General features: G+C 35.3%; 1 protein-coding gene across 1 annotated transcript in view; it reads left to right on the forward strand.

Moving 5' to 3' along the window:
* Nucleotides 1-26499, forward strand: part of MLIP (muscular LMNA interacting protein) — a 137033-nt gene that overhangs the window by 70178 nt on the left and 40356 nt on the right. The window contains exons 10-11 of the mRNA XM_073006184.1: nucleotides 7024-7068; nucleotides 19206-19334. Of these exons, the coding sequence (XP_072862285.1) occupies nucleotides 7024-7068; nucleotides 19206-19334 (174 nt within the window). The remainder of the gene's footprint in view (nucleotides 1-7023; nucleotides 7069-19205; nucleotides 19335-26499) is intronic.

Genomic DNA, 26499 nt, shown 5'->3' on the forward strand with positions numbered 1-26499 from the left:
TTACAATGGAAGTATATTCCTTCCAAAATATCAGAATATATTGAAAAATGTGTCAAACTTTATTAATAATATTTTCCACTATATATACAGATATCCAAATAAAGGTCATCTCCAATTTCACCAGCTCACACACTCTTCTTGTTGCTATGCTTGGAAACGTTGCTTTGCTGTAGTGTTTCAGAGGTGATGTGCAATAATGCAGCCATAGATCTTAGGACGAGAGGTGAATTAATCCAAATCAGGTCCAGATCTGCTTTGCTGTAGGATGAGGCCAGAGATTTGATGAGTTATAGGAAGAATTGGGAACAATTTAAGCAATGATGACTGATCATTACTTATTTCCTTTTCTAATTGTTCAGAAATATTTCTGCAGTACATGTATGTATGATAGGGTTAAGGAGGAAATGGAAGATAGTCTTCTGCATTCTGCTAGATGAGGAGGCAGAGAAGAGTGAATGAGACAACCTTCTGCCTTGTATCCTTTTCCTTGCCACTTTAGATTTCATCAAATGGGATGGTGCCTTATTTCAGACAAACTTCTCCTTGATCTGATCTTTTATTTCCCTATTTGCACATATAAACTATGACTTTCACTGGTCACCTATGCCCACTTGTTCTGTCTACCAACTGTGTTCATGACAAGTTAGAATCATCATTCCCTATCTTAAAGAATCAAACTTTAAAAAATTTCTATGTCTACTCTCTATATATTATATATTACAGGGAATATATACTAACTTAGAAAATGGTCTTTAGTGAGATATTTAGACAGGGTAAGTTCTTTTTTTTTTTTTTTTTTTTTTTTTTTGAGATGGAGTCTCTCTCTGTTGCCAGGCTGGAGTGCAGTGGTGCGATCTTGACTCATTGCAACCTCCGACTCTTAGGGTAAGTCCTATAGATAGTAAGAAAAAGCAGTTCAAAGTAAGGAAGACATGATGTGTCATAATATATCAAATGGCCTTTGATATATTTTCAACATGGATTTTCAACATGGATTCATTTTTTTGAGTAGTGCCTTATGTACAAATAATAGGAACACTCTCGAGGTTAAGAGTAAGACAGTGTCTTTATCATTTTATAATTTTATATGTCCTCAATGCTAAGCTTAGCACTCAGTAATAACTAACTGCCCAATTCGTATTTTGAGTGTTGTCTTTCTGCTTAACTGTACATCAGTCTTGACTGGGAGAAATAACGTAATTCAATTAGCATGTTATCACTGATTAGAGCTCTCTGAGCTTTGAGAAAGGAAGATTCAGGACAGTTAGAGTCAACAGAGAAAAAGGGAAAAGAAGCATCTTAATGGTATCAAACCTGACATTATATTCAGGTGGAAGGGACATGACTACTGAAAGGGAAAATAGCATGCTAAAAGTAGAGTACCAGAGTACAGAAAGAAAAGGCAACTAACTGTTTGACACTTTTTATTGAATCCAGCTTGACTTTTCCCCCAGGCCCCCAAGATGGTGTCTGTTAGAGTGATGCCGACCAAAAGACACCTGTCATGAATGTGAAATGGTGCAGATTGCAAGGAATGGGAAATCTAGATGATGAATAAGGAGCTTGGTTGTTCTTTGTGTGCCTTTGGCGTCAAGTCTTTGGGAGATGAAAAGGTTTATCCAAAGCTGGCTTGGGACAAGTGGTGCCTTATATGGGAATTTATCTTTCTATGGATTTCAAATCCTTACCTTTACTTAGTCTCTAATTCTTTTAGTTTCCATATAACTTAATTCTTAAATTGATTTTTTTGAAATAAATTTTTTTTAACCTTCATTATTTTTTTGACTGTTCTGTTAGTTTTTTAAGTTTTTTTTTTTTTTTTTTTTTTTTTTTTTAAAGGATACAGTAATGGCTAAAGCCCATCTCTCTCTTTCTCTCATTATTTTTTCTTCTATGATTAAAACAATGTCAAAGGCTGTAGAATATAGATTATAAAATTTTATTTCACACAAGAGCCATTCTTATACTTACCTCAAATGTTACTCTTCCCAGTTAGTGTTAACCTGGAGAGATATGAATGACCAAAATTTTAATGTTGTTCAAATCCAATTTCAAATTTATTTTTAGGTATTTCAAGTTTCTCCTCCACCTTTATTCAGGTGATGCAAGTTTTCAAATGTAGCAATCTTTTCCCATCACCTGCTTAGTTCACCACACAATCTCTCCTCACATTTTGGAAAATAATTGCTACAATATTAATGACATAATTATAGCTATAACTTCTAATAATAAACAGCATTAACCTGCATTAGACATGCATAGAGTGGCTTCTCAAAAGACTGGATGTAATTGGCTTCATTGAAAAAACTTGGTTACTTTAGTGATAAAACATATAAGTCACTATTCTTCCTCTTTGCTAAGGACAAATCTGTATTAGTATTATGCATATCCACTCCACTTTGTGGTTTGCATTTAATTTTGCACTTTCTCTGGGAAGTTTCTGATAGCAGTGATACAGAGTTCATAATACTGGATGAAATAAAAAATGTCTAGTGGTGTCTAAAGCATCTTATTATTATGTCATGATTCCCAGTGAGGGAATTTGGGGGACTTACAGAGACTCGATAAAAAGATATTTAGATATTTTCCTAATTTAATTAATATGTTTGAGCCTTTTCTCCCTTTTCCCTATGATAATAATTTGGTATTATTTAGTACAATATACTGAAAAATATTAGTAATACAAATTGTATGAATACTTTGTTGTTAATATGTAACTTCTTTCCTGTAATGATTCAGGTAAAAATTTAACCCTTTTTTTCAGTTATGATGCATTTAATTCAGCATATTTCACAGAAGCTATTCATTTAACTTAGGGGATCAGTAGAGAATGCCTTCATTAGTGCAGTAAGAAAAAATTGTTAAATGGTAAAAAACCTAATATTTTAGAAGAAATCATTATTATTACCTGTATTCGATTATGAGGTTTAATGAAATCTTAGGTGAACTGACAAAAACACCATGATGGATATTCTGAAGGGCAATTTTCCTAAACCTCAGGGCACACTAGCCTGGCCCACAGCAATTAGATAAGGGGAGCACTTAGCCAAGATACCCTACTGCCATCAAGCAGCCAGAAATGGCAGCAAACAGTGGCACCTATAAGAATGGCATGAGTCAAAACACAGAAAACAATGTTAGACGCTGTGTACAAAGGACTTCATGTGCCTTATCATTGTTTGGTGATTCATACTTGATGATAACATGGAACCATGAGGCTTTCAGTTTTCAGTTATTGTTGATCTCTCAGAGATTAAAACAATGATACATCAGAATAAGCTCTGAAATATTTGCGATTTCAAAAATAGAAATATTTTAGGAACATAACTTATTGTACTTTAACCAAGCATATTTATAATTATTCATCTGTATGCTGACCGGTTCCTGTCGGAATGGAAGGTTAGGCTGCTATGAAAGTTTAACCTCCCATGTAAATGCAGAAATGCTTGATAAAACATAACTAATCCCTGGATGCCATAAATGAAGTGGGACTTCAAAGTTTGCATTAGTCCATTTTCATACTGCTATAAAGAACTACCTGAGACTGGGTAATTTATAAAGAAAAGAGGTTTAATTGACTCCCAGTTCTGCATGGCTGGGGAAGCCTCAGGAAACTTACAGTCATGGGAGAAAGCGAAGGAGAAGCAAGGACTTTGTTCATATGGCGGCAGGAGAGAGAAGTGTAGGCAAAGGGCAAAGAACCCCTTATAAAACCATCAGCTTTTGCGAGAACTCACTCTCCATCATGAGATTAGCATTGGGGAACTGCCCCGGTGATCCAATCACCTCCCACCAGTTCCTGCCCTCAACATGTGGGGATTATGCAGGTTATAATTCAAGATAAGATTTGGGTGGGGACATAGAGCCTGACCATATCAAGGTTAGAATACTAAAAATAACCTAAAGTTCTTGTAGAACATGTGTACGTCAGATGCTAGGTGCCAGGACCCAGGAACTTAGGTTATAACTTTCACTGTGTAACAAGTTTAAGACATATGTGGGAATCTATTGCATAATTCTATAACCTACAAGGCCGTATTGACCATGAAGCATGAAAGAGAAAAAAGATAATTTAAAAAACAACCCCTACTCCACATTCTTGGGTGATAAGAAAAAGTCACCCATGAGAAAATGGGACTCCAAACCTATGATAATGTGGGGGTTATGTGATAATGTGGGGGATCTGCCACCTTGAGATATAGGAAAATCAGGATGAGGCAATAAAATGGTAACTGGTCCAGAACCTGTGCAACTCCTACGGCCCTGATGAGGGCAAAGGTACTGCAGGGATGGTTTCCCAACCAGGGCTTCTTGGATATCTAAAGAAATCCAAATTACCAAAATTACTCAAAATAGAAAATTGAAACGCACACAAAATAACTGAAGAACATCATGAGGGAGAGGCATGAGGGAGAATCAGCAAATATAAGCAATATGGTATTTAACGAGGGGGGACTATAACAAATCTGGAAAACTATCATATAAATATATTTAAAACGTTAAACATTACAATGAGTTATAGATATTATAAGACAAGATTTGAAGAAGACCCAAGTAGAACTTCTAGAAGTGAAAAGTCAATTATTAAGACATTAATTTCAATTGTCATGTTAAACATACTAATATGCAGTTAAAGAAAAATAAGTTAACTGTCAGGCTTATATGCAAAAACCATCCAGAATACAGTATAAAGAGACAAAAATATAAAAACAAGTTTGAGATAAATGGGAGAGGATTTCAGAAGGCCCAAAATACAGTCATGTTTCACTTAACTGTGGAGAGACAGTCTGAAAAACACATCACTAGGTGATTTCATCATTAAGTGAGCATCAAAGTGTATATACCGAGACCATCTTGGCCAACATGGTGAAACCCTGTCTCTACTAAAAAAATACAAAAAATTAGCCAGGTGTGGTGGCACGCACCTGTAGTCCCAGCTATTCCAGAGGTTGAGGCAGGGGAATCACTTGAAACTGAGAGGCGTAGGTCGCAGTGAGCCGATTGTGCCGCTGCACTCCAGCCTGGTGACAGAGGGAGATTCCGTCTCAAATTTTTTTTAAAAATGTATATACATGAACCTAAATGGTATAGCCCACTACACACCTAGGCTATATGGTTTAGCATATTGCTGCTAGGCTACAAACCTATGCAGCACGTTACTGTATTGAATACTGTGGGCAATTGTAACACAATGGTATTTATATATCTAAACAAAGAAAAGGCATGGTAAAAATACAGTGTAAAAGATAAAAAGTTGTGTATCTGTATAGTGCACTTGCCATGAATGGAGTCTGCAGGACTGGAGATTTCTCTGGGTGAATCAATGAGTTAGTGGTGACTGAATGTGAAGAACTAAGATTATTACTGTACACTACTGTAGACAACACTGTACACTACATTATGTTTTTTCTTTCTTCAACAATAAACCTTAGCTTACTGTAGATTTTTTATTTTATAAGCTTCTTAATTTTTAAAACATTTTTATTCTTTTGTAGCAACACGTGGCTTGAAACGCAAATGCATTATACAGCTGTACAAAAATATTTTTTACACCCTTATTCTATAAATTTTTTCTATTTCAAATTTTTATTTTTGATTTATTATACTCTTTAAGCTTTTTTTTTTTTTGTTAAACACTAAGACACAAACATACACATTAGCTTAGGCCTACACAGAGTCAAGATCCTTAAGACATTACTAGGTGACAGGAATAGTTTTATCTCCATTATAATCTTATGGAAACCCTGTCATATATGAGGTCCATCATCAACTGAAACATCATTGTGTGGCACATTACTGTATTTAATAGAAGCTCAATAACAAGAGATTAGATAGAATGGGAGAATGGCAGCATTTGAAGAGATGGTCATGTAGGATTTTTCAGAAGATATGCATGCTGAGAATAAAGGAACATGACAAGACCCCCCAAAAACCATAAAAAGAAATCTATACCAAGGCACATCAAAGTGAAATTACAGAATGTCACAGAGATAAACTTCAAATGTTAACCAAATTTGAAGACAGTTGATCCTCCAAGTTATAACATTTAGGCCAACAACAACAAAAGCCAGAGTCTGTGGCACAGCACCTGCAAAAGACAGAAATGCTGTTACCCTGGAATTGTGTGTCCAGCTGGACTCTCACTTAAGAATGAGAACATGATAAAAAACATTTTCAGACAACATCCAAGACAGTAAGATCTGAAAAAACCACCAAAACCTTTACTTTAGTAAGAAGGAAACTAGGGAGCAGGGGGAAGTGGTAAGTTACTAATCAACATGAAGTTTCAGTTAAATAAGATGAATAAGTTCTAGAGATCTGCCATACGACATTGCACCTATAGCCAACAATACTGTATTGTGCACTTACAAACTTGTTCAGACTACAGATTTCATGTTAAATGTTCTTATGACAATGAGATAACATTTTTAAAAATGAAAGAAACTAAATCCAGATGAAAGGATTGAAATACAGGAGCCAATGACAAAGAAACAATATTAATCTGCTCTTTAAACAATTCTAAAAACCAAGTCATTTTTATTCTCAAATCATAAAAACTTTGTTATGCTTTACTTTTTATATAACAATACTTTAAAGAAATATATGTTATTTGTTTCAATTTGCTTTAAATAAATAGAAATAGCAATGATGCTGGTATGTTTGATTAAAACGTGAAGTATGCAAAGAATGAAATGTTATGTAACCTTGAAGAATTTTTGATGCCATGTTATAATGCTTATGTTAAGAAAATGAGAAGGAAAAGCAGCATATAAACATCATATTCACTATTATGTGGGCTGAATAAAAATACATAGGCAAAATATTTATGGCAATATACCAAAAATATTAAAAATCATTTCTTTGGTGGCATAATGATATTTTTCCTTTTCCTTTATACTTTTCAAAATCCTATCATGGACATATAATTCTTTAATACTAAACAAACTTCAAAATACTTAAACACACAAATATTTTAATAAATTATGAGTTTCACTAAATAAACACCATGTTTATGTTTTGCAGGCAAATCTCTCCTCACCATCTTCTACAGTATCTGAGAGTCAGCTGGTACGTATCTTCTAAGTCACAGATCTACTTCTGCAAATTCTGATCTCTCAAGAGAGCTTTACCTGAGCAAAAGTGGAAAAAAGAATGCATTTACTACATATCTTTTTATTCACTTACTTGTCTAATAAAATTTTACTGATACTTTCCAAAAGCTCCATGGTGGTTGTTTTGCAGGTGACAAACATACGTAAAACTATACATATACTTTACTTGCTAGTAACTTACAACCAAGTAGAGGCATTAGAAGAGATTGTGAGGTCAGGTGAAAGATGTCATTAGAATTTAAAGAAGAGAGCTCACTCTTTAAAGGAAAAGATCCAAAAAGAGTTTAAGGAGAAGGTCGTGATTGAGTAGGATTGTTTTGGATTTAAGAAATAGATATTTCACACAGGAGAATTAGCATGCAAATGGTCTAGATCAGTGCTGAGCAATAGAAATACAACATGAATGACAAATGTAAGACACATATGTAATGTTAAAACTTCTAGTAGCCACATTAAAAAAGTAAAATGGAACGGGTAATGTTAATTTTCATAAAATATTTTACTTAATGTTATATAAATATTATCATTTCAATGGATAAGCAGAATAAAAATCGAGATTTTTTTTACATTACTGTTTTGGAGAAGAGGCTTTGAATTATTGCGTATTTTATATTTACAGTAAATCTCAATTCTGCCTAGTTACAAGAGCTCAAGAGTGGGGCTAGTGACTACACTGGGCAGCACAGATTCAGACTCTAGAATCTGTTATTTGAAGATAAAATTTGATTAAATGGGAGAATTATTTTCTCTTATAGCATTTTGTATTTCTTATTCTTACAGTGGTTACCAAATTTAAGTCATGAAATAAGTTTCCTATATATCACTGGTCAAAGATTTTCTTAATATCTTTGGATGTTTATTGTCTAAAACTGTAAATTCCTGAATAATAGATATCTTCACTAAAATTAATGGAAATTTCTAGTAAAACAGTTTGAAACATTAACGATATTCCCCTTTTAAAGAAATGGTTTTGGTGTCCTATAGCCACAGCCGACAAATCGTCTTGTCATTATTATCCCAATAGAAATAATTACAATATGTTTATTTGTAATGCTGAGAAATCATAAAAAGCATTGTTTGACTTTTAAAATAGCTTGATTCAATCAATCCCATTGGGTATACTGCTGTTTATACATATAGTGTGTATATGGCATGTGTTTGAATGTGTGTGTGCATTAGTTTCTGTTGGTTTAGAACACTGGGAGGCGGGGGGCAATATAGTATACTTGAAAGAATCTGGGATGAGTATCAGAAGACCCACCTTATACTTCCTGCTCTGACATTAACTAGCTGGCTGACAGTGGGTAAGCAAAAGTCTGGGAGTCTGGCTTTCAATTTCTTAATTGAACAGTGAGAGCATTCTATTGCGAACTTTCCAAGCCCTTCCAGGGCTGTGAATTGATGGTTACTAACATAGTGAAGTTGAAGGAGTTGCCATGGAAACAAGCACTGCAATAACATAATGAGGCTGAATGACTTCCCACTTTAGATATGGAAATATTACTACAATTATTTTAATATTTAAAACGATATATTTGTTTATTTAGAGTATGGAAATAAAGAATGTTTTACACATTGCCATATATAATTTCACTCAGTATAGTATATAAAATACAGATTTTAGATGTTGGTGGACTATATATACATGTGTAAGTGTGTATTTTACATACATGTAAGTTCTTGGTTTAATACTTTAAGAAATGATTTCAAAGTGGCAAATATATATATATATATACACACACATACATGTATATATATGATGATTTTATAAAATGAGATATAGTAAAACAACTCATTGTGAATGTAATTAAAACACACTTACTTTTTGCCCAATAAAATAATCTTATTGTTTGTTTTCTCTAGGGGCAAAACTACAAAGCATTGCTTTAAATGACTTTTATAATAATTTCCTTTCATTTACTTAAGTCCTTTTCCCTAAGGAGTTCAAGGCATTTCTTAACCAAGTTTTAAATTAAGTTTTAATCTCAAAATGCCCTTGAGATATAGGTAGGTTTGTGAAGGGATTATTATCAAGCAAGCAGATCATATTTAAAAAATGAACATGTCTTGTACTGATATAATTATTTAATTCAATAACTTTGGTTTCTATTTCATGACATTAACCCTGTGTTTGTAATAATACTACCTGAGAATGGAACAAATAGTGGAAAATGATTGTATGTAAGACGTGTTACAGGGCATGTACTTCACTAAGGGTTTAGAATATTTTTACACTTAAGTAACACTATAAAGTTATAATTTTTTCATTTTTATGAATGAATTTTCAATATTTGCCATCATGAACTCTTTAAGTTCTGAATAATATGAGTAAATAAGAATGCCTTTGATAAACAAAACTTTGAGAAATATATATTTATATTTTTATATATGTATGTGTTTACAATATACACACACATATAGATGACATATGAGGTAATTCTGATTATATATACACATCTTTGTTTATATGAGTAAATATGTATGCATGTATAACACATAAAAACAAAGTTATTGGAAATGTATGATATTTTATAGTTAAATTACATAAACAAATATTTGTTTTGTGTAAAACCAACAGTAAATAGTTAAAATTATTTGACTCCTCTTTTAGGAGGTAAGTGTAGTAAGTGTGTTGAAGAGAAAATATATGACAGATTGCTATGGTACCACAAGCTTAATGCAATTCTCAAATTGCTTTTGAGATTTAACTTTTTAAAGATATATCATTTTCTCATGCTTTCAAATTTTTAACTTGGCTGATCTGTTTGCTTGCTTTTATTGCAAGTGTGCCAATTCAGAATTCAAAGGGAAAGAAGAAATAGAATAATGACCCTTACTCTTAAAATATTTCCGTTGTTTACTCTGGAAGCCAAATGATTTAGAGTTGGGCTTGGGAGACTGTTTTGGAAGCCCATGTGAAGCTAGTTCACCAGTCTTAGCTTCTCTTCTTCTATTAAACTGCACTGCAGTCAATCAGAACTGGAAAGGAAATTAGAGATGAAAATATCGGAAATTCCCACCTATTCACTGGCGATTGGAATAACGACTCTGTCAACCTGAAGGGATTATTGTAAGGCTCACATATCATAAAATGTGGAGTCGTCAGTATACTCCTATAGACAGGGAGAGGTTATTTTTGCACATAAAATCTGTGAATGATGAAGAGATAATATGAGCAGCCATTTTTACAGAAAAAGAAACAGAGGTTTACAGAGTTAAATAGATTATCTCGGATCACCAGCATCAGTGTTCATCCTTGCTTTGTGTAGCTTTGGAAAAGGAATCGTTATTATTGATTTTAGATAATTCAAGGAAAATAAGAAAGGAAGAATTAAAGAGTTTGGAAACAGGGCCTCTATGGAAGCATTACTTTCACTGGGTAGCTCCTGTGTCTGACTCTGCCTAGTGTTTTTGCACTGCCTGGAAAATGTGAGTACTTACTGAAGACGAGACTGGGTAGGGTCAGTTAGAGTATTGAAGTTTTCACAGCTGTGAATTGTGCTTCCTGTAGCATATTAAAAGGAGCAAAAGGAAAGGAAATATCTAGGATCTAGGTTAAACCTTCACAGAGCTTTCCTAGCTGTTGGGCTGAATCATCACAAAGATATTAACAAAGGCCAGTGGGGTCTTTTTCCCTGCATAAGATAACACACAAGTTAAGCTCCCCAAGGTAGGTAAACCCTGGTCTTCTTTGGCAGTAGGGGAGCCTGGTTTAGATGATATTTGCCTTTTGCTTTTGAAATTTCATGCCGTTACAAAATGTTCACTGTTGTCCAGGATGGAATACTTAATCTAGAGAGCACAAAACAACAGATTTTAAAAATAAGTCACATGGCTATATACAGGTAAAAGCAAGATGCTATTTACTGGAACACTATTAAGAAGAGTGCTTAAACTTGCAAATACTTTGTTCCTAGTTCTGAATGCCAGCTGATGCGTCCAGCTTTAGTGATACGTGACTCATCTTTCTGAGGGCCCTTAAGGCCTCTGTTGTTCAGAAAATGCAACCCTGAAAGCTTTTATGTAGAACCGTTGTCTCCTTCAAGCTCAAAGACAGTTTCTCCTTGACCAGTTTTTCCTTGACATAACATACTTAAGTGCCACAGCATTTATCAGGTACGCCCCCTCAGGTTTGAGTCATGCTATTATCTTTTATTTAACCATTGAAATATTTCAATCTGGCCAATCTGTATTGTGTATATTCCATGAAATGCTTCTTGAGCCATGAGATGCAGCCTATAATTATTGAGGTCTTATGTATGTTTATTTTTATAAAACTATTGTAATCATTATAAAACACTTTTTGGAGGAACACGTCAAGTAGGTACTTTTGTGAATAGTCTAGATCATTTAGAATCAACATGCCATATTTATAAGTGCAAAGTATATATTCTGTTTTTCCTTTCAAATGTATTTTATGCTGTTTTTTCTTTACCAAGTTTTGTCATGCATATTATCTCATTAGGTTCTCATAATCACCTTTGAGTTAGTATGACAGGAATTGTTATTTCCATTATTCCGATGAAAGAACTGAAGTTTAAATATTGAGAATGCCATGTCAATAGTTGCTTGGTAATAAGTGGTATAAAAATCTCTTTTGCTTTTTCCAATCTTGGGAGCTTTACCCTATGCCATAGGGTAAATTTTGAGATTTAGGATATTTGTTTAAGGGGAAAACATAGCTTAAGTGTTTGCTTCAAGTATATAATAATGTTTGTTTAAAACAAGAATTAGGGTCTATAAACACGTATTATCTGAATAAGTAAATCAGGTAAATAATTTAGATAATATTGCTTTTGTCCACAATTTTGCCTGGTAGAATGTATTGAGTTTGCACAAAGTTTTTGCCATGAAAATTCTAAAGGCAAAGAAGCACTGGAGAATGAAGACAAAACTGCAGCAAATGGGTCAAAAACAACCATGGCACTTTCACAAACTCTTTGAGTCCATCGAATTAGTAAAATTTCCAGCCAGACTCACAGAATTTGCTGTATGTTGTTTTATTACTTTCTTGCAGTTTCGTTACATATCTTACCTCTCCAGAAAGATCAAAATAAACTCTTGAAAGCTGGCACCCTATCCTTTATTTCTTTTTTTCTTTATCACACCACCCTAGAGCTTATTTCTATAGTCAAAGGCAATTAAAAAACATGAGTCCATTAGTATTAGTTGAAGTTATTAATTTAAGAAAGATTTTGCTGGCCAGGCGCGGTGGCTCATGCCTGTAATCTCAGCACTTTGGGAGGCTGAGGGGGGTGCATCACGAGGTCAGGAGATCGAGACCATCCTGGCTAACATGGTGAAACCCCATCTCTACTAAAAAATACAAAAATATTAGCCAGATGTGGTGGCGGGCACCTGTAGTCCCAGCTACTCTGGAGGCTGAGGCAGGAGAATGGTGTGAACCTGGGAGGCGAAGTCAAGATCACCTGGGAGACAGAGCGAGACTCTGTCCAAAAAAGAAAGATTTTGCTGTAAAATATTGGTATTTAAAAATATTAGTAATTGATTCTCTAGGTCAGTGCTGGTAGTTAATCTTCAAGTTTGGTATCTAGCCCAGAAGCTGTACCAACTTGCTGTCATAGAATTCTGATTATAAGTTCCAAAGGATGGAAATAGTATCTGTTTATATAGTGCCCCAAGTGACAGTGTTCAAGTATGAGTGTATACTTGATAGATTATAAACACAAATCAATAGCAGGCTTAGATGAGTGTCTTATAGCCCATTAAAACCTGCCACTGGGCTTCGGGGAACCCACATACTCCCTTGAAGTTTTTCTGTCCTCAAGACTAATGTTACCATCAGATATAATATCCTCTTCTCCTCCCCACTCTTGAATTCTCTAAAAAAGATGACATTGTTGTCTTTTGGTATTAAGGGTTTTATTGCATATCACTATGAATAGAGGGAGAAAAACAACAATTTCTTTTAAATGAAGAAGATTAAAATCTTGTAAAGTCCCTAAAGTGGCCTCTTTCCTTGACTTTCTGTAGTTGATAACTTTAGCTTTCTACTCTTTCTCCTGAGGGCGGAACTCACCAACCCACTTTCCTTCTTCTCCTCCTCTATTGGAAAAATGCCATATGGCTCTTCTATCCCTCAAAGTTCCCTCTTTGTGAATTATATCAAAAAGTTAGCCAATTCAGGAAAAATAATGGATGACCTCAAGGAGTCAGTCAGCGCCACTTTTTAAAAAAAATTTATTTTAAGTTCCAGGGTACATGTACATGATGTGCAGGTTTGTTACATAGGTAAAAATGTGCCATGATGATTTGCTGCACCTATCAAACCATCACTTATGTATCAAGCCCAGCGTGAATTAGCATTTTTTTTCATGATGCTTCCCCTCCCTGCCCACAACAGGCCCCAGTGTGTGTTGTTCACTAGCATGTGTTCATGTGTTCTCTTTGTTCAGCTCCCACTTATAGTAAGAACATGCAGTATTTGGTTTTCTGTTCCTGCGTTAGTTGGATGAAGATAATGGCTTCCAGATCCATTCATGCCCCTGCAAATTACATGATCTCATTCCTTCTTATGGCTTCATAGTATTCCACGGTATATATGTACCACATTTTCTTCATTCGATCTATCGTTGATGGGCATTTGGGTTGATTCCATGTCTTTGCTATTGAATCAGTGCTTCTTATTGACTTCATATTGAACTATAGTGAACACACTGAGCTTCTGCCTGTCAATTAACTTATTCATTCTGTAAGTGTTTATTGAGCACCAACCAGGTACAGGCACCATTCTAGATGTTGGAGATATAAGAGTGAATAAACCAAAGATCTCTGGTTTCACAGAACTTACATTCTAGTGGAGAAAGAAAAACAATGAACACAAACAGATGTCAGGTAGTAATAACTGCTGTGGAGAAAATAAAGCAGGTAAGAGAGGTGGAGATTGCTATTTTATATGGCTCATTAAAAAGATCTGTCTGATAACGTGATTTTTAAACTGAAAAAGAAGGAATGAGGGGGAGTTCCAGACAAGGGAAGAGCAAATACAAACTCCTGGAGGAGGCAGTATCATAGTGTATAAGCTAGAGTAGAAAGAGTGAAGGGGTGGAAGGGAGAGTACTGGGAAATAAGACTGGAAAAAGAGAGGCTGGTTAGGGATATGAAAGATCAGGTCATACAGCACCCTTATAGGTATTGCTTTGTAGGCACTACAAGGGCTTTGAACTTTACTCTCAGTAAAAAAGGTGAGGCATTAGAGAGATTTCAGAGCAGAGTTGACATGACTTGATGTAGAATTGACGGACATCATTTAGGAGATGAGTGACATGACTCAACTTACACTGTGGTTATCTTGTGATTTACTCAACTGGATTGTGAGCCTCTGAAAACAGGGGATATATCTTATTTATCTCTATAGACGCTATTGTTCCTGACATAGACTAGATCTTAATTGGCAAAATGTCTCCAGTGAACATCTGGTAGAGGTGTGCTTCAGAGTTGCAGAACAGTTATTTAGTCTTTCAGGCACTTCAAAAATGTCTATACCCAGTGTAAATCAATTTTCAGTGTATTCATGAATTGATATTTTCGATTTGGAGAATCTTCTCATTTTTCTTCTTGTGCCCTTTGTGCTGGCTATGAGAGTCATTACCTTTTTTATTTTTCCACATAGGCTGGAAAGAAAATACAAAACTGCTTTTTCTGGCATCATTAGAGGGTCATTTGCATCTATCAGTCATGAGTCTGACTATTCTATGGATTCTATAGTAGATAAAAATGAAAGAAGGGCCTCTTAAGGCTAGTTTAGTTGTAATATTGCTGCACAATGGCAATCTCACAGTAGTTCAGTTTTATAGACTCCCCAAACTTGATAAATCTAATTTCCTCTGTGTTTGTTTGGACACAGATGTAACAAATTAGATTATTCGGAATTAGAGAAGTTGTTCAGGAGAACCTTTACTTGAAGTTCAAAGGTACCAGCAAAGATGACTACATGCAAAGATGCAATATAGATTAGGAATTAATAAAGCATAGTCTATTTTAAAGCCTCTCCTTCAGTCTGGAGACAGAAGACAAGGCCAAATGGATGTCTCTGGAATGATAGACTAAGAAAGATCTATCTCTACATGAGTTGCACATTTTAATGTATTGAGTTCAAGTCTAGTGTCTTTCAACTTTTAATGTGTACATGAATTGCTTAGGGATTTGTAAAAATGCAGATTCAGATTCAGTAGGTTTAGGTCGGGCACTGAGCTTTGGCACTCACAACAGGTTCTCAGATGATGCTGATACTGGTCTACAGCCTTCATTCTAAGGGTCAAAGTGCTAGCAGACAATGTCTTAATTGGATAGAACATTAGTTAACTTTTTGTTGCAAATGTTGATTGCATCACCATTTGACATTGTGAAACAAGGTGTGAGGAATAATCGAGGGGAAGTTAACTAATATTCCAAGAGAGACTTATGTGTGATGACAACAGTGCCAGTTGCTTCACATATGCTGTTTTATAGACCTTCTAAGTGGCACTTTGAGACCTTTGTTTGGATGATGGATTTGAATATGCAGAAATGAGTCTTTTGCTGTTACTCTGTGTGGTATAATTCCTGAGGGGTCAGAAAGGTAAGTAATAAAATGTGTCATTACCCATTATTAAAGGACATAGTCATGTATTAGAATTACAACCCTTCAACAGAAGTTCTACACAGGTTGAATGGCTTTTCCAAAGTAATACGGTTTATTAACAACATTGCAGAAACTAAAATCTATGTCCATGTTGCTCTCCTTCTACAGTATTATGCTACTTCATGAGAGTAAATTTTTAACCAAATCCAGAGACACAGTGGAAATTTGATGTCTTGGCCATGCAAATTATGGAGTATTTTAGGAGTTGGTGAAGAGGTGTGTGTGTCTGTGTGTATGTGTGTGTGTGTGTGTGAAGAGAGTGGATGTGTGGATGTGTATAGTCGCCAGGAACTGAAAACATTAGAAAACATTAGGTCCTAAATGTTCTGAGAGTATTTAGGATGGCTAATGAAAAGAAAGTAAAATGGCACAGAATGAGTTAACAATGGCCAAAATCAAAGATGAGACAGTTGACCGTGGAAATAAAATAGAGAAACAATATATTTTAAAGGCATAAGAAATATAAAAATTACAGGAGCTTTGTTGTTGATTAGACAGGATAAGTTACAGAGAGGTGGATATTTAGCAATGATTTCAAGCTTCTATCTATTCTATGATGTCACTCTTCCTCCCTGGAATAGGCACAGAAGTGATAAAAATCACAGGCCTGATGATCAGACCAAACATGGATTTAAACCTTAACTTCGCATGTTAACTGCATGACTTTGGCATCTGACTTTTTACTTTTAAATCTCCCATAGAATTTATAAGAAATTGATGAGATGATCTATCTAAAATATTGAGTTCAGTTTTTGATTCTATATTGATAGAATATAAAACCTGTATCTATGAGACAATGATAGTGTCATTAGCTGCAATAGGTTCTCAAGGATTTTGAAGCTGGTTTTGAAGCACATGAAAAAGCATGAAGAAGATGCAGAGGCTACCATGCAGATGACTTGTTAGTATACCAAGGTCTGTGGAGAGTGCATGAGGTTCAGAATTGGGACACTAGGGTTAGATTTTTAACTGGACCATCACTGAGAGATGGATGGGTTTGAAAGGTATGATTAAAGATTATAGAATGAGAAGTATGAACAATGTCAAAGGCAAACTATGTGTAGTCATCTTTTGCCTAGAGTTGCCTTTCATATCTATGAAATATTGACTACTGGGTAACAACAAATTAAGGTTGTAGCAGCAAAGAACAGGACAAAAGAAAAAGGGAATAAATACAATGTAAAAATCAGGGAAACCATATGAAGACCAAGTAAATAAATAGAATGAGGAAGACTCAGAATCTTCATGTAGTCCAAACCTGGGAACACAGGGTCCAAGAAAAGAACATGTGGAAAATCTGGCAGAGTGGAGGAAATGGAGGAAAAATCATTGTCTAATTGTCAGAGACAACCATTAAATCCAGGAAACTCATAAGAACTAAAGAGCATAAAAACTGGTAGAGAAGAAAATATGAAGCATCAGTAACAGACTCTGATACTGAATGTATCTGATATCCAACCAACCAGAAGAGTCTGTCTTCTGATGTCACCCTGGAAAGGACTGATCCCAAGACAGATGATCTGAGTGGAAGCCTCTAGGCCAGGATAACCCCAAACATCTGCCTGCTTACAATAAAAGGACCCAGGCAGTCATGTTTCTCTGGAAGAGATTATCCTACCATCCGAAGTGCTCCTGGTTAGATTTCTTCTCCCTGCTTTCATCTTTCTGCATAGTGACACCAAACTTAGCCCCTAAAGTACCATGTTGGTTTTAGAGCCTTGTAGCCCCTGAGTCCTGGAGTTGCTTTTATTTTCTGCCTCACAAGGGAGTAGAAGAGAAGGAGAAAGTGCAGGAATAGGAGAAGAAGAAAGAAGAAATGAAGCAGGAAGTCAAATAAAAAAAAGAGACAGAGGTGTGGACAACTTTGATTCATGGCCCAGGTATCAGGCATCTCTGTAATTACAGGTGGCTATAGAAATAGGGAACTGCCTGGACTTTTTTTTTTTTTTTTTTTTTTTTTTTTTTTTTTTTTTTTTTTTTTGGCAGCACTTAATGGAAGAGTATTGCTCTCATGTGTATGCTCTATGGCATGACTTCATGCACAATTGGATGTTACTTGTTCATTCTTCCCCTTGAGAAAAATCAGAGTTTCTTAAGTGGGAGGTATTTCTCAGTCTGGGGAAGATAGAGACTTGTCTCAATCTGTATTTCCCCAGTTGTCATAATACATGAAAGACCAAATATCTGTTGAATAAAGTATTTCAGAGTGACATTTATTCAAGACTCAAAATATATCAGGTGCTTTATAGAGCAGAGAGATTGATGTAGTCCCTTAAGGCTTAACTTGTGAGCATCAGAATTGACTGAAAAGAGCTAATTTACCATTTTCCAAAAGGAAATGGGGTTGAGAAGAATGATTGTAGAAAAGTGCTTAAACAGAAAGAGCATCACAGCACTTTATTAAATTATTGTTTGGGATGATTTTGCAAACATCAATCTTTCTGTGACATTTTACAGGGTAACAAGATTTTGGTGTTTGTGAAACATCATTTTGAAATTACCCCAAACTAGAGTTCTCTCCCGTCTCTCTTTGTCAAATCGACACTGGGTACAAGCTTAAGAATCTCGAGTGACTGATGTATTAGCTAAAATTCTTTTGATTGCAAGTTACAGAAGTAAAGTTGAGTTAAATAAAAAGGTGTGTGTGGAGGGAATCTAGTGTAAAAGAAAAGGAAAGAACCTCAGGACAGGAAATTCATGTAGACCCCTGGAATGTTTTGGGAGTAAATTCTGGAAAGCCCTCTGGTGTCTCTCCTTTCTGGGCTGCACCTCCATGCACTTTGCTCTATCCTTCTTGATCTCAGCATATCTACCTTTTAGGTCGTGTTAAGTCTTTCCTGTAGCTTCTACATGCCATACTTTAATTTCAGTCTCCCACAGTTACTGCAGAGCAGTTTAAATCCCTGTTCCACGTTATTGGGAGAGACAATCTCTTTGCCACCCATTCTCCACTCTTTTAGGTCAGAAAGCCAGCCCAGTTTATAATATGAACATGGCATCTGGGGGCCCAGCTTTGTAGATTTTGGGGCATGGAGGGTGAGCAGTTTCCAGAAAAAGAAAGTTGTCGTGGGCTTGGTGGATATACCAAAGTCATTTATGCTATCATGCCCAGAATGCTGCCTGACACAGAGAAGACTCTCAATAAATATTTAGCAAAGGAAGTATTTGTTGACCAAATGCACCAGCAAGGGTAGAACATGTCTGCATTTCGAATGTTACAAGAATAGATCTTTATGAACTGATGAGCTGTTATAGTTAAGTTTTAACTAAACTTATATTAGTTAAGATCATTTGACTTCAGGCTGTTTTTATGCATTTGTGAAATCATTTTAAAATTAAAAAATATTATTTTCTGTGAGAACAGCACTGAATGACTTAACAATACACATCTTTGTTCATTTTAATATTTTTTTTCCTGTTTTTTAAATATTTATTTGACATTCATGAAGACTAAGCCTGGAGTAATTCGCCCAGTACCTGTAAAATCCAGAATATTACTGAAACAAGAGGAGGAAGTCTATGAACCCAACCCTTTCAGTAAATATTTGGAAGATAACAGTGACCTCTTTTCTGAACAGGTGAGCGTACACAAGAGAAAATGTTTGCTATTTTGCTAAATGACTATATAAAATAAAGATGTCTCTATGAATATAGTATGTGTAAGAACATGTTCATTTGACTGGAATATATTTGGTAATGAAAATGCTTGCATAATAAGTAGAATTTCCTAAATAATTCAAGAATAATATTTTGAAGCATTTTAATGTATGTGTCTTTTTTTTTTCTTCTAAAACGTGTCTATTTAATGCTGGTATTGTTTTGGGGACCAAGATGTTACTCTCTATAAAGACATCATGAAATCACTGATTGGATGGGTCATATAGGTGTGGCATTCTTATTTCTAAAATCCTGCTTCCAGCTGGGTAAAGTGGCTCATGTCTGTAATCCCAGCACTTTGGGAAGCCAAGACAGGAGTATTGCTTGACCCCAGGAGTTTGAGACAAGCCTGGGCAACATGGTAAAATCCCATCTCTACAACAAATTAAAAAAAAATGGCTGGGTATGGTGGCATGTGCCTGTGGTCCCAGCTGCTTGGCAGGCTGAAGTGGGAGAATTGTTGGAGCCCAGGAGGTCGAGGCTTCAGTGAGCAAGTGTTCATGTCACCGCACTCCAGCCTGGGTGACAGAGCAAGACCTTGTCTCAAAAAATAAAATGAAATCTTGCTTCCTTTTGAAGAGATGGAATATTTTAGATTTGATATATTAAAGTTGACAAAAGTCCTGTTTAGATCCATATTAACACAGAGACGATGCAGTCTCCCAAATTGGGCAGTAATAGTAACAGAATCAGGGCTCAAGTCATACTTAGGATTTGTTGTTCATTTTGTTTATGTTTGAAAAGTCTATACTAGATTCCCCTTACATATTATATATGTTGAAGGAAGTATAATGGAGAATTGTCAATGGTGCTTTATATTTGTGAAAAATATGAAAATACACATTTATGCAGTATAAAACTTCATAATGAATAGCAGAGATTTTAAATCTTTCTCATATTATAATGCAACAAATATGGGCTATATATTTTATTGAGAGATTGAAATATGAAATTAATAAGCAATGTAGGATATTCAAAAAACTTTCTGAATACAGTCAGGACATGTAAGATCATCATATTTTGTAATCTATAATAAAATAGATTTATAGAGGAATATAAGGTGTTATGCTCTTTTAAACTTTTAGTTTGAAAATGATAACTAACAATATTCTTGAAAATATAAACTATATCTAAATTTATATTTATAAAACATAAAGAATCTCTTATCTGACGTGTTAGCTCTGTGACCCTGGGCAAGTGGTTTCATCTATCTAGGCTCCAGTTTCTTTCTTTCTCTCTTTCTCTGTCTCTGTCTCTGTCTCTCTCTCTCCCCCCCCTCTCTCTTTCTCTCCTTCTCTCCTTCTCTCTCTCTTTCAGATGGAGTCTCACTCTGTTGCCCAGGCTGGAGTGCAATGGTGCCATCTCGGCTCACTGCAAATTCCGCCTTCTGGGTTCAAGCGATTCTCCTGCCTCAGCGTCCCGAGTAGCTGGGATTACAGGTGCCTGCCACCACTCCCAGCTAATTTTTGTATTTTTAGTAGAGACAAGGTTTCACCATGCTGGCCAGGTTGGTCTCAAACTCCTGACCTCAGGCGATCTGCCTGCCTCAGCCTCCCAAAGTGCTGGGATTACAGGCATAAGCCACCGCGCCCGGCTGGCTTCAGTTTCTTAATGCATAAAATGAGGTGTTCCGATTAGGTACCTCTTAAGAATCCTTTAAACTCTAAAATTTGCATTACTTGAAATCTATGATTAACCCTAACTGGGTCTGAAATCCCTATGTAACCTTGAAAAAGTTCATTACAAATGGTTTTTATTATTAATTCTAGTTTTTATTTACAAAATTCAGATGAAAATATTTTCCATTGATTTATATACACTTTGTGAGAAGGCTATGATTTTGGTAAGTCTGAATTTTTTAGAGGGCATTGATATGATAAAAAATGATAATTAGAAGCAATATTTTAATTTTGTGGACTAAAATATAGACCTCAAATTAAATTAAACAGGGAAATCTTGTTGATATATAAGGTTGCCTTCACTAATTCCGCACATAACAGAAATGGAAACCCCTGTGGGGAAAACATTTTTTTATCATTAACAAAAGCACTTATGAAATATCTATTGCTTGCATGATACTAATATTTTAGTGACTTTTAATATGAAGTTTTAGACAGTATGGGGTAATTATAAAATGTTTATAAAAATAATTTAGCACTTATATGAAAATCAAACCACTAACAGTTAAATTTCACATATTATCCATGTAACCTACTTTGTTCAAAATATGATCCAATGCTGGAAAATAATAACTTTATTCTTCTGTGTGAGTATAAATTCATGCATTTTACTTCAAGCAAGATTCTTTGTAGAATATCGAGTTAATCTACCTGTAATTTACAACATGTATGGTCTACTGAAATGATAAATCCTATTTTCAAGTGCAGAAAATCCTTGTCATTAAAAATAATTGCCACTTCTTTTCATTGCTTTTTCTGACTATAAAGTAAGTTTAAAGCTCTTTTTACATCACAACATAAATCTATTTATTTCTAAATACTTGGCTGAAAATTTGACCTATTTTGCAAATCTTAACTTACCACAGACCTAATCTTATTTATATTTTCTTTCAACCAATTTGTCCTGGTTTGTATCCCCATTTGAATGTGGAACATGAGAAGTAATAGCAGACAATGCATTGTCAGAATTGAAAGAAGCCTAGCATACCACTTAAAAGTGAATTCCAAAGGTCCCCTGGCCTTGTTCATTGACCTGGCATGAAAGGGAAAGATAAGATAGAACCTTGGGGCCACTGAACACCTGGGAAATGGCATGCATTATCAACTGGCCTTTTTATGTTGAGCTTTAACTGTCATCTCATTGTGTCCAGAATCTACAATGGAGGCAGATACCAAAACAGCTCTCAAGGGTAGATGCTTATATCTACTTAAAAAATAAATTGAATAATAAAATGTATAATTTCAGCATTGCTACTTCATCAGAACCTCAACAGAAGAAAGTGTACTCAAATTCAGTTCTAGTCACTATTGTCTTCTCTTACACTGTTGCCACAGAATAAATTGAATGGTTCCAAACTCAGCTGATCTCATCCACCCATGTAATGGAAAATTCTTTAGCCAGACAGTTGGGCCAAATGGAAGTAGCTCACATTCACTAATCTGCCTTGTACTGGGGACAGTTCCACATGACAGGAGATGTTGGATGGGATTGTTAAGTCAATAAATTTTTCCTAGCAGCTTCACTGCCATAAAATATGATTTCTCAACTCTTACAAAATATCAGACAATAAAGATGATAATGAGACTAGACAGAAATGTATTTACTATAGTTCAAAAAGGTGCAGCTGGGCAACCTTTTGACCTGATTGTGACCTGAAAATTTGCCTGGAAACAGCTGCTGAGTTCTGACAGCCAAGTTTGAAACCAAATGCATAATCAAGTAATCGAAACTTACTAGCCAACAACTTTTACATCAAAGTGGCATAGGCCAGGAAGCATCATTGCATATTAGATGGTTGTTTAAAAAAAAAAAAAAAGCCTTCAAAATGAAGATTATGCTTTGCTGAAATAGTCTTCATTCATTATTAATTAATCATTAATCTTCATTCATTATTCAATTAACTTATTATTGTGCCAATTTATGGTGCTTTTCAGTTATTACAAAATGTCCTCACACTTTGCCATAAATCTATGGATTTAAAAACTATGGTGGTGTGTTTAAAGCATATTTTTTATTGATAACTAAAGGTAGAGTTGGAAAATAATTAGCAAAATTCATTGGACTAATGGGCATCCAGAAGACATTCAGACTCAGAAAAGCAATTTGCTGATGAGAATGAAGATACTAAAGAGCTGAATGGTATTTAGTTTATTCTGACTATTTGTGAGTTTGCAAAATATATTGATTGTTTTCTGATCATTTAATATGTGTAATTAGATAAGAGGATTTCATTGAAGATTTGCGGTTTAATACAAAAAGGCAATAATTCACCTCATTTACATAAAGTGCTATGTAAAAATCCTCCCTCTTTCTTTTTTTTTTTTTTTTTTTTTTTTTTGAGACGGAGTCTCGCTCTGTAGCCCAGACTGGAGTGCAGTGGCCGGATCTCAGCTCACTGCAAGCTCCGCCTCCCGGGCTTACGCCATTCTCCAGCCTCAGCCTCCCAAGTAGCTGGGACTACAGGCGCCCGCCACCTTGCCCGGCTAGGTTTTTTTTTTTTTGTATTTTTTAGTAGAGACGGGGTTTCACCGTATTATCCAGGATGGTCTCGATCTCTTGACCTCGTGATCCGCCCGTCTCGGCCTCCCAAAGTGCTGGGATTACAGGCTTGAGCCACCGCGCCCGGCCCCCTCTTTCTTTATAAATTAATAATGCAACCCATATAATTAGATATATTGTTACTTTCTTAAAGCCCTAAGGAATTGTATGAAAAAAGGTTTTGGATAGAATTAAAGGGAGAATATTGTTTCATCTAATTTTCCCGAAATATTTTTCTTTTTTTTTCCATTTGTGAGAAATAACACTTTCCAGCATGTATGCCTCTTAAAATTTATTTTTCTTCTACTCTGTTTAAATGGGAGAGAGAACATATTTTCCATGAGGATGACCATTTAGAGAATTTCCTCCATGCTACCTCACAGAGAACATAAAAGGGTAATTATAGAGAATTTTCTTTGTTGTAGTATTTCATTCCGCTTTTCTCCTGAGTTTTTTTTTTTTAGACGTCTGACTTGCCTCTCTTCCCTACCAAAATGACTATGCTTGACATTCAACTTTGATGATTATGTCAGTGACTTTCAGGTTTCTATCTAATGATTCATCAAGTTGTATTTCAACTGTGACCTTCAACTTCCCTTCTTTATGTCACCCACATGTTACTATTATAGGGCAAATACCTTTGTTAAAGGGGAAACTGACAATACTGCCTTTTACTTTCTCCGAAAAACCCTGGCTTTGCCACAAACTACCACTTTTTCAACATTGGTTTCTCAATCAAGATGGTCCATATTCTTCTGTCATAAAATTATATTTTGTCATTGCTAACATTTTATCAAGAAAGACTTTGGGGTAAATGTTTAAATGAACCTTTTTAGGTGTAGAAATGACTAAGTGGCTTGCTAGATTGTTTTAACGAGAGGAAAGCTGCAATTTCTTGCAGTGTTACATTGCTTTGGGAAGGTTTATGAACACAGATTTGGCTTCTCTAAGTTTTGCTGTTTTTTTTTTTTGTTGTTGTTGTTTATTTAGGGAGTGAAATCCTTGTGAGTTTTCTCTAATTTGCCTTGCTTTCTTCCTTTATAGGAAAGAGATAATAGACAATTAGCATAAACAAGTTATGTTCTATACATAACAGACAAATTACTGTCAGCACAATAAACTAGTTTCTTAGTATATATCTTTTTTAAAAATTATCTTTTTGAGACAATATTTGCCTTTTCCTCCAAAATATAGTTAGATAGGCTCACTTCTTTATACATAGAATCTCCAGCACCTCTGCGCCCCCCTTTTTTTGACATTTATTTTCTCTTGATTTTATGTATACATCAAGATTGGAAAATTGTAACCTATGCTTTAGATTATTCTGTTGCAGTTGTCAGTTAACGGGAATTTCTTTTCCATGCCCCTCTTCAGTTGCCTTACGTAAGAGTAAAAATCTTAGAGATTTTTATTTGCTTTTAAAACAGCAAACACCCAAAGACCTATTTGTCACTTCTATCATAATGGTCTGAAGCATTATTTGCTTAACAAATAGTTGGTGAATATGTAGTGTCTGATCATATCCCAATGTACTGGGAAAATAATGACCTTTTGAAAGTTTTATGCAAATATGTTCTGTGTTTTGTTAACACAAGATGTTCCTATGTTTTTTATTCAAGGGAGATTGGCCACTGCCATATTAGAACCTCTCACATACAAAGTACACTCTAGTTTAAAAATAGGTCTTTGTTAAATAGAATTTTTTAATTCTTTATAGGTTTTATCTGAAAGTATTAAACATTTCCAAACAGAGAGAGGACATCTATGTAAAAATAATTTTAAATAATATCCAAAATAAATGTTCTTCTGAGATTAGAAATTTAAAAATGTTTTGTTTGTTGGCTGCGTGCAGTGGCTCATGCCTGTAATTCCAGCTCTTTGGGAGGCTGAGGTGGAAGGATTGCTTGAGCCCAGAAGTCTGAGACCAGCCTGGGAAACATAGGGAGACCACATCTCTACAAAAAATTTAAAAATCAGCCAGGTATGGTGGCATGCATTTGTAGTCTCAGCTACTCAGGAGGCTGAGACGGGAGGATGGCTCGAGCCCAAGAATTTGAGGTGGCAGTGATCTATAATTGTGACATTTCACTTCAGCCTGAGCAACAAAACAAGACTTCCATCTCTTAAAGAAAATTGTTTGTTTGTAAGAAAAAAATGTGCATTCATATGTTTTGTTTCACAAGAGTCTCTATCTCAAACCTTCTCCTCAAATTTTGAAACGAGATTAGTCTGTGTATAGAACCATAGAGGGTAACAATTACATACCTTTGGCATGTGGGTGAGAATCTTAAAGACATTTTTATTTGCCAGTTTAGGTACCAAATTGTCTTATAATACATAAGATATTTTTGATGAAACTGGTGCCCCTCTCCAGATACACTCTTTACAGTAATCCCCTCCCTCCCTCCCTCTCTACACAGTTTCAATTCTACAACTGCCTTAAAATGTTTTGTGTGATAGCTGTTAATAAGTATGCTTAGGAAATGCAATAAAAGATATTGGCTTGTGATTTTCTTTTCTGTGCTGTACATTTGTTTTGGCTCATGAGACGTGAGATCAAGGTAGAATGAATAAAGGAGAACATGAAAATTGGGGGTATTCTTTGAATATGAATACTAAGTGTCATGTGCGTCCATGTGAAGAGACCACCACACAACATTTGTGTGAGCAATAAAGCTTTTTTTTTTTTTTTTTTTTTTTTTGAGACGGAGTCTCGCTCTGTCGCCCAAAGCTTTTTAATCACCTGGGTGCAGGCGGGCTGAGTCCGAAAAGAGAGTCAGCAAAGGGAGATAATAGTGGGGCCGTTTTACAGGATTTGGGTAGGTAAAGGAAAATTGCAGTCAAAGGGGATTTGTTCTCTGGCGGGTA

Source organism: Chlorocebus sabaeus, chromosome 17, assembly GCF_047675955.1.
Source record: "Chlorocebus sabaeus isolate Y175 chromosome 17, mChlSab1.0.hap1, whole genome shotgun sequence".
Lineage (NCBI taxonomy): Eukaryota > Metazoa > Chordata > Mammalia > Primates > Cercopithecidae > Chlorocebus > Chlorocebus sabaeus.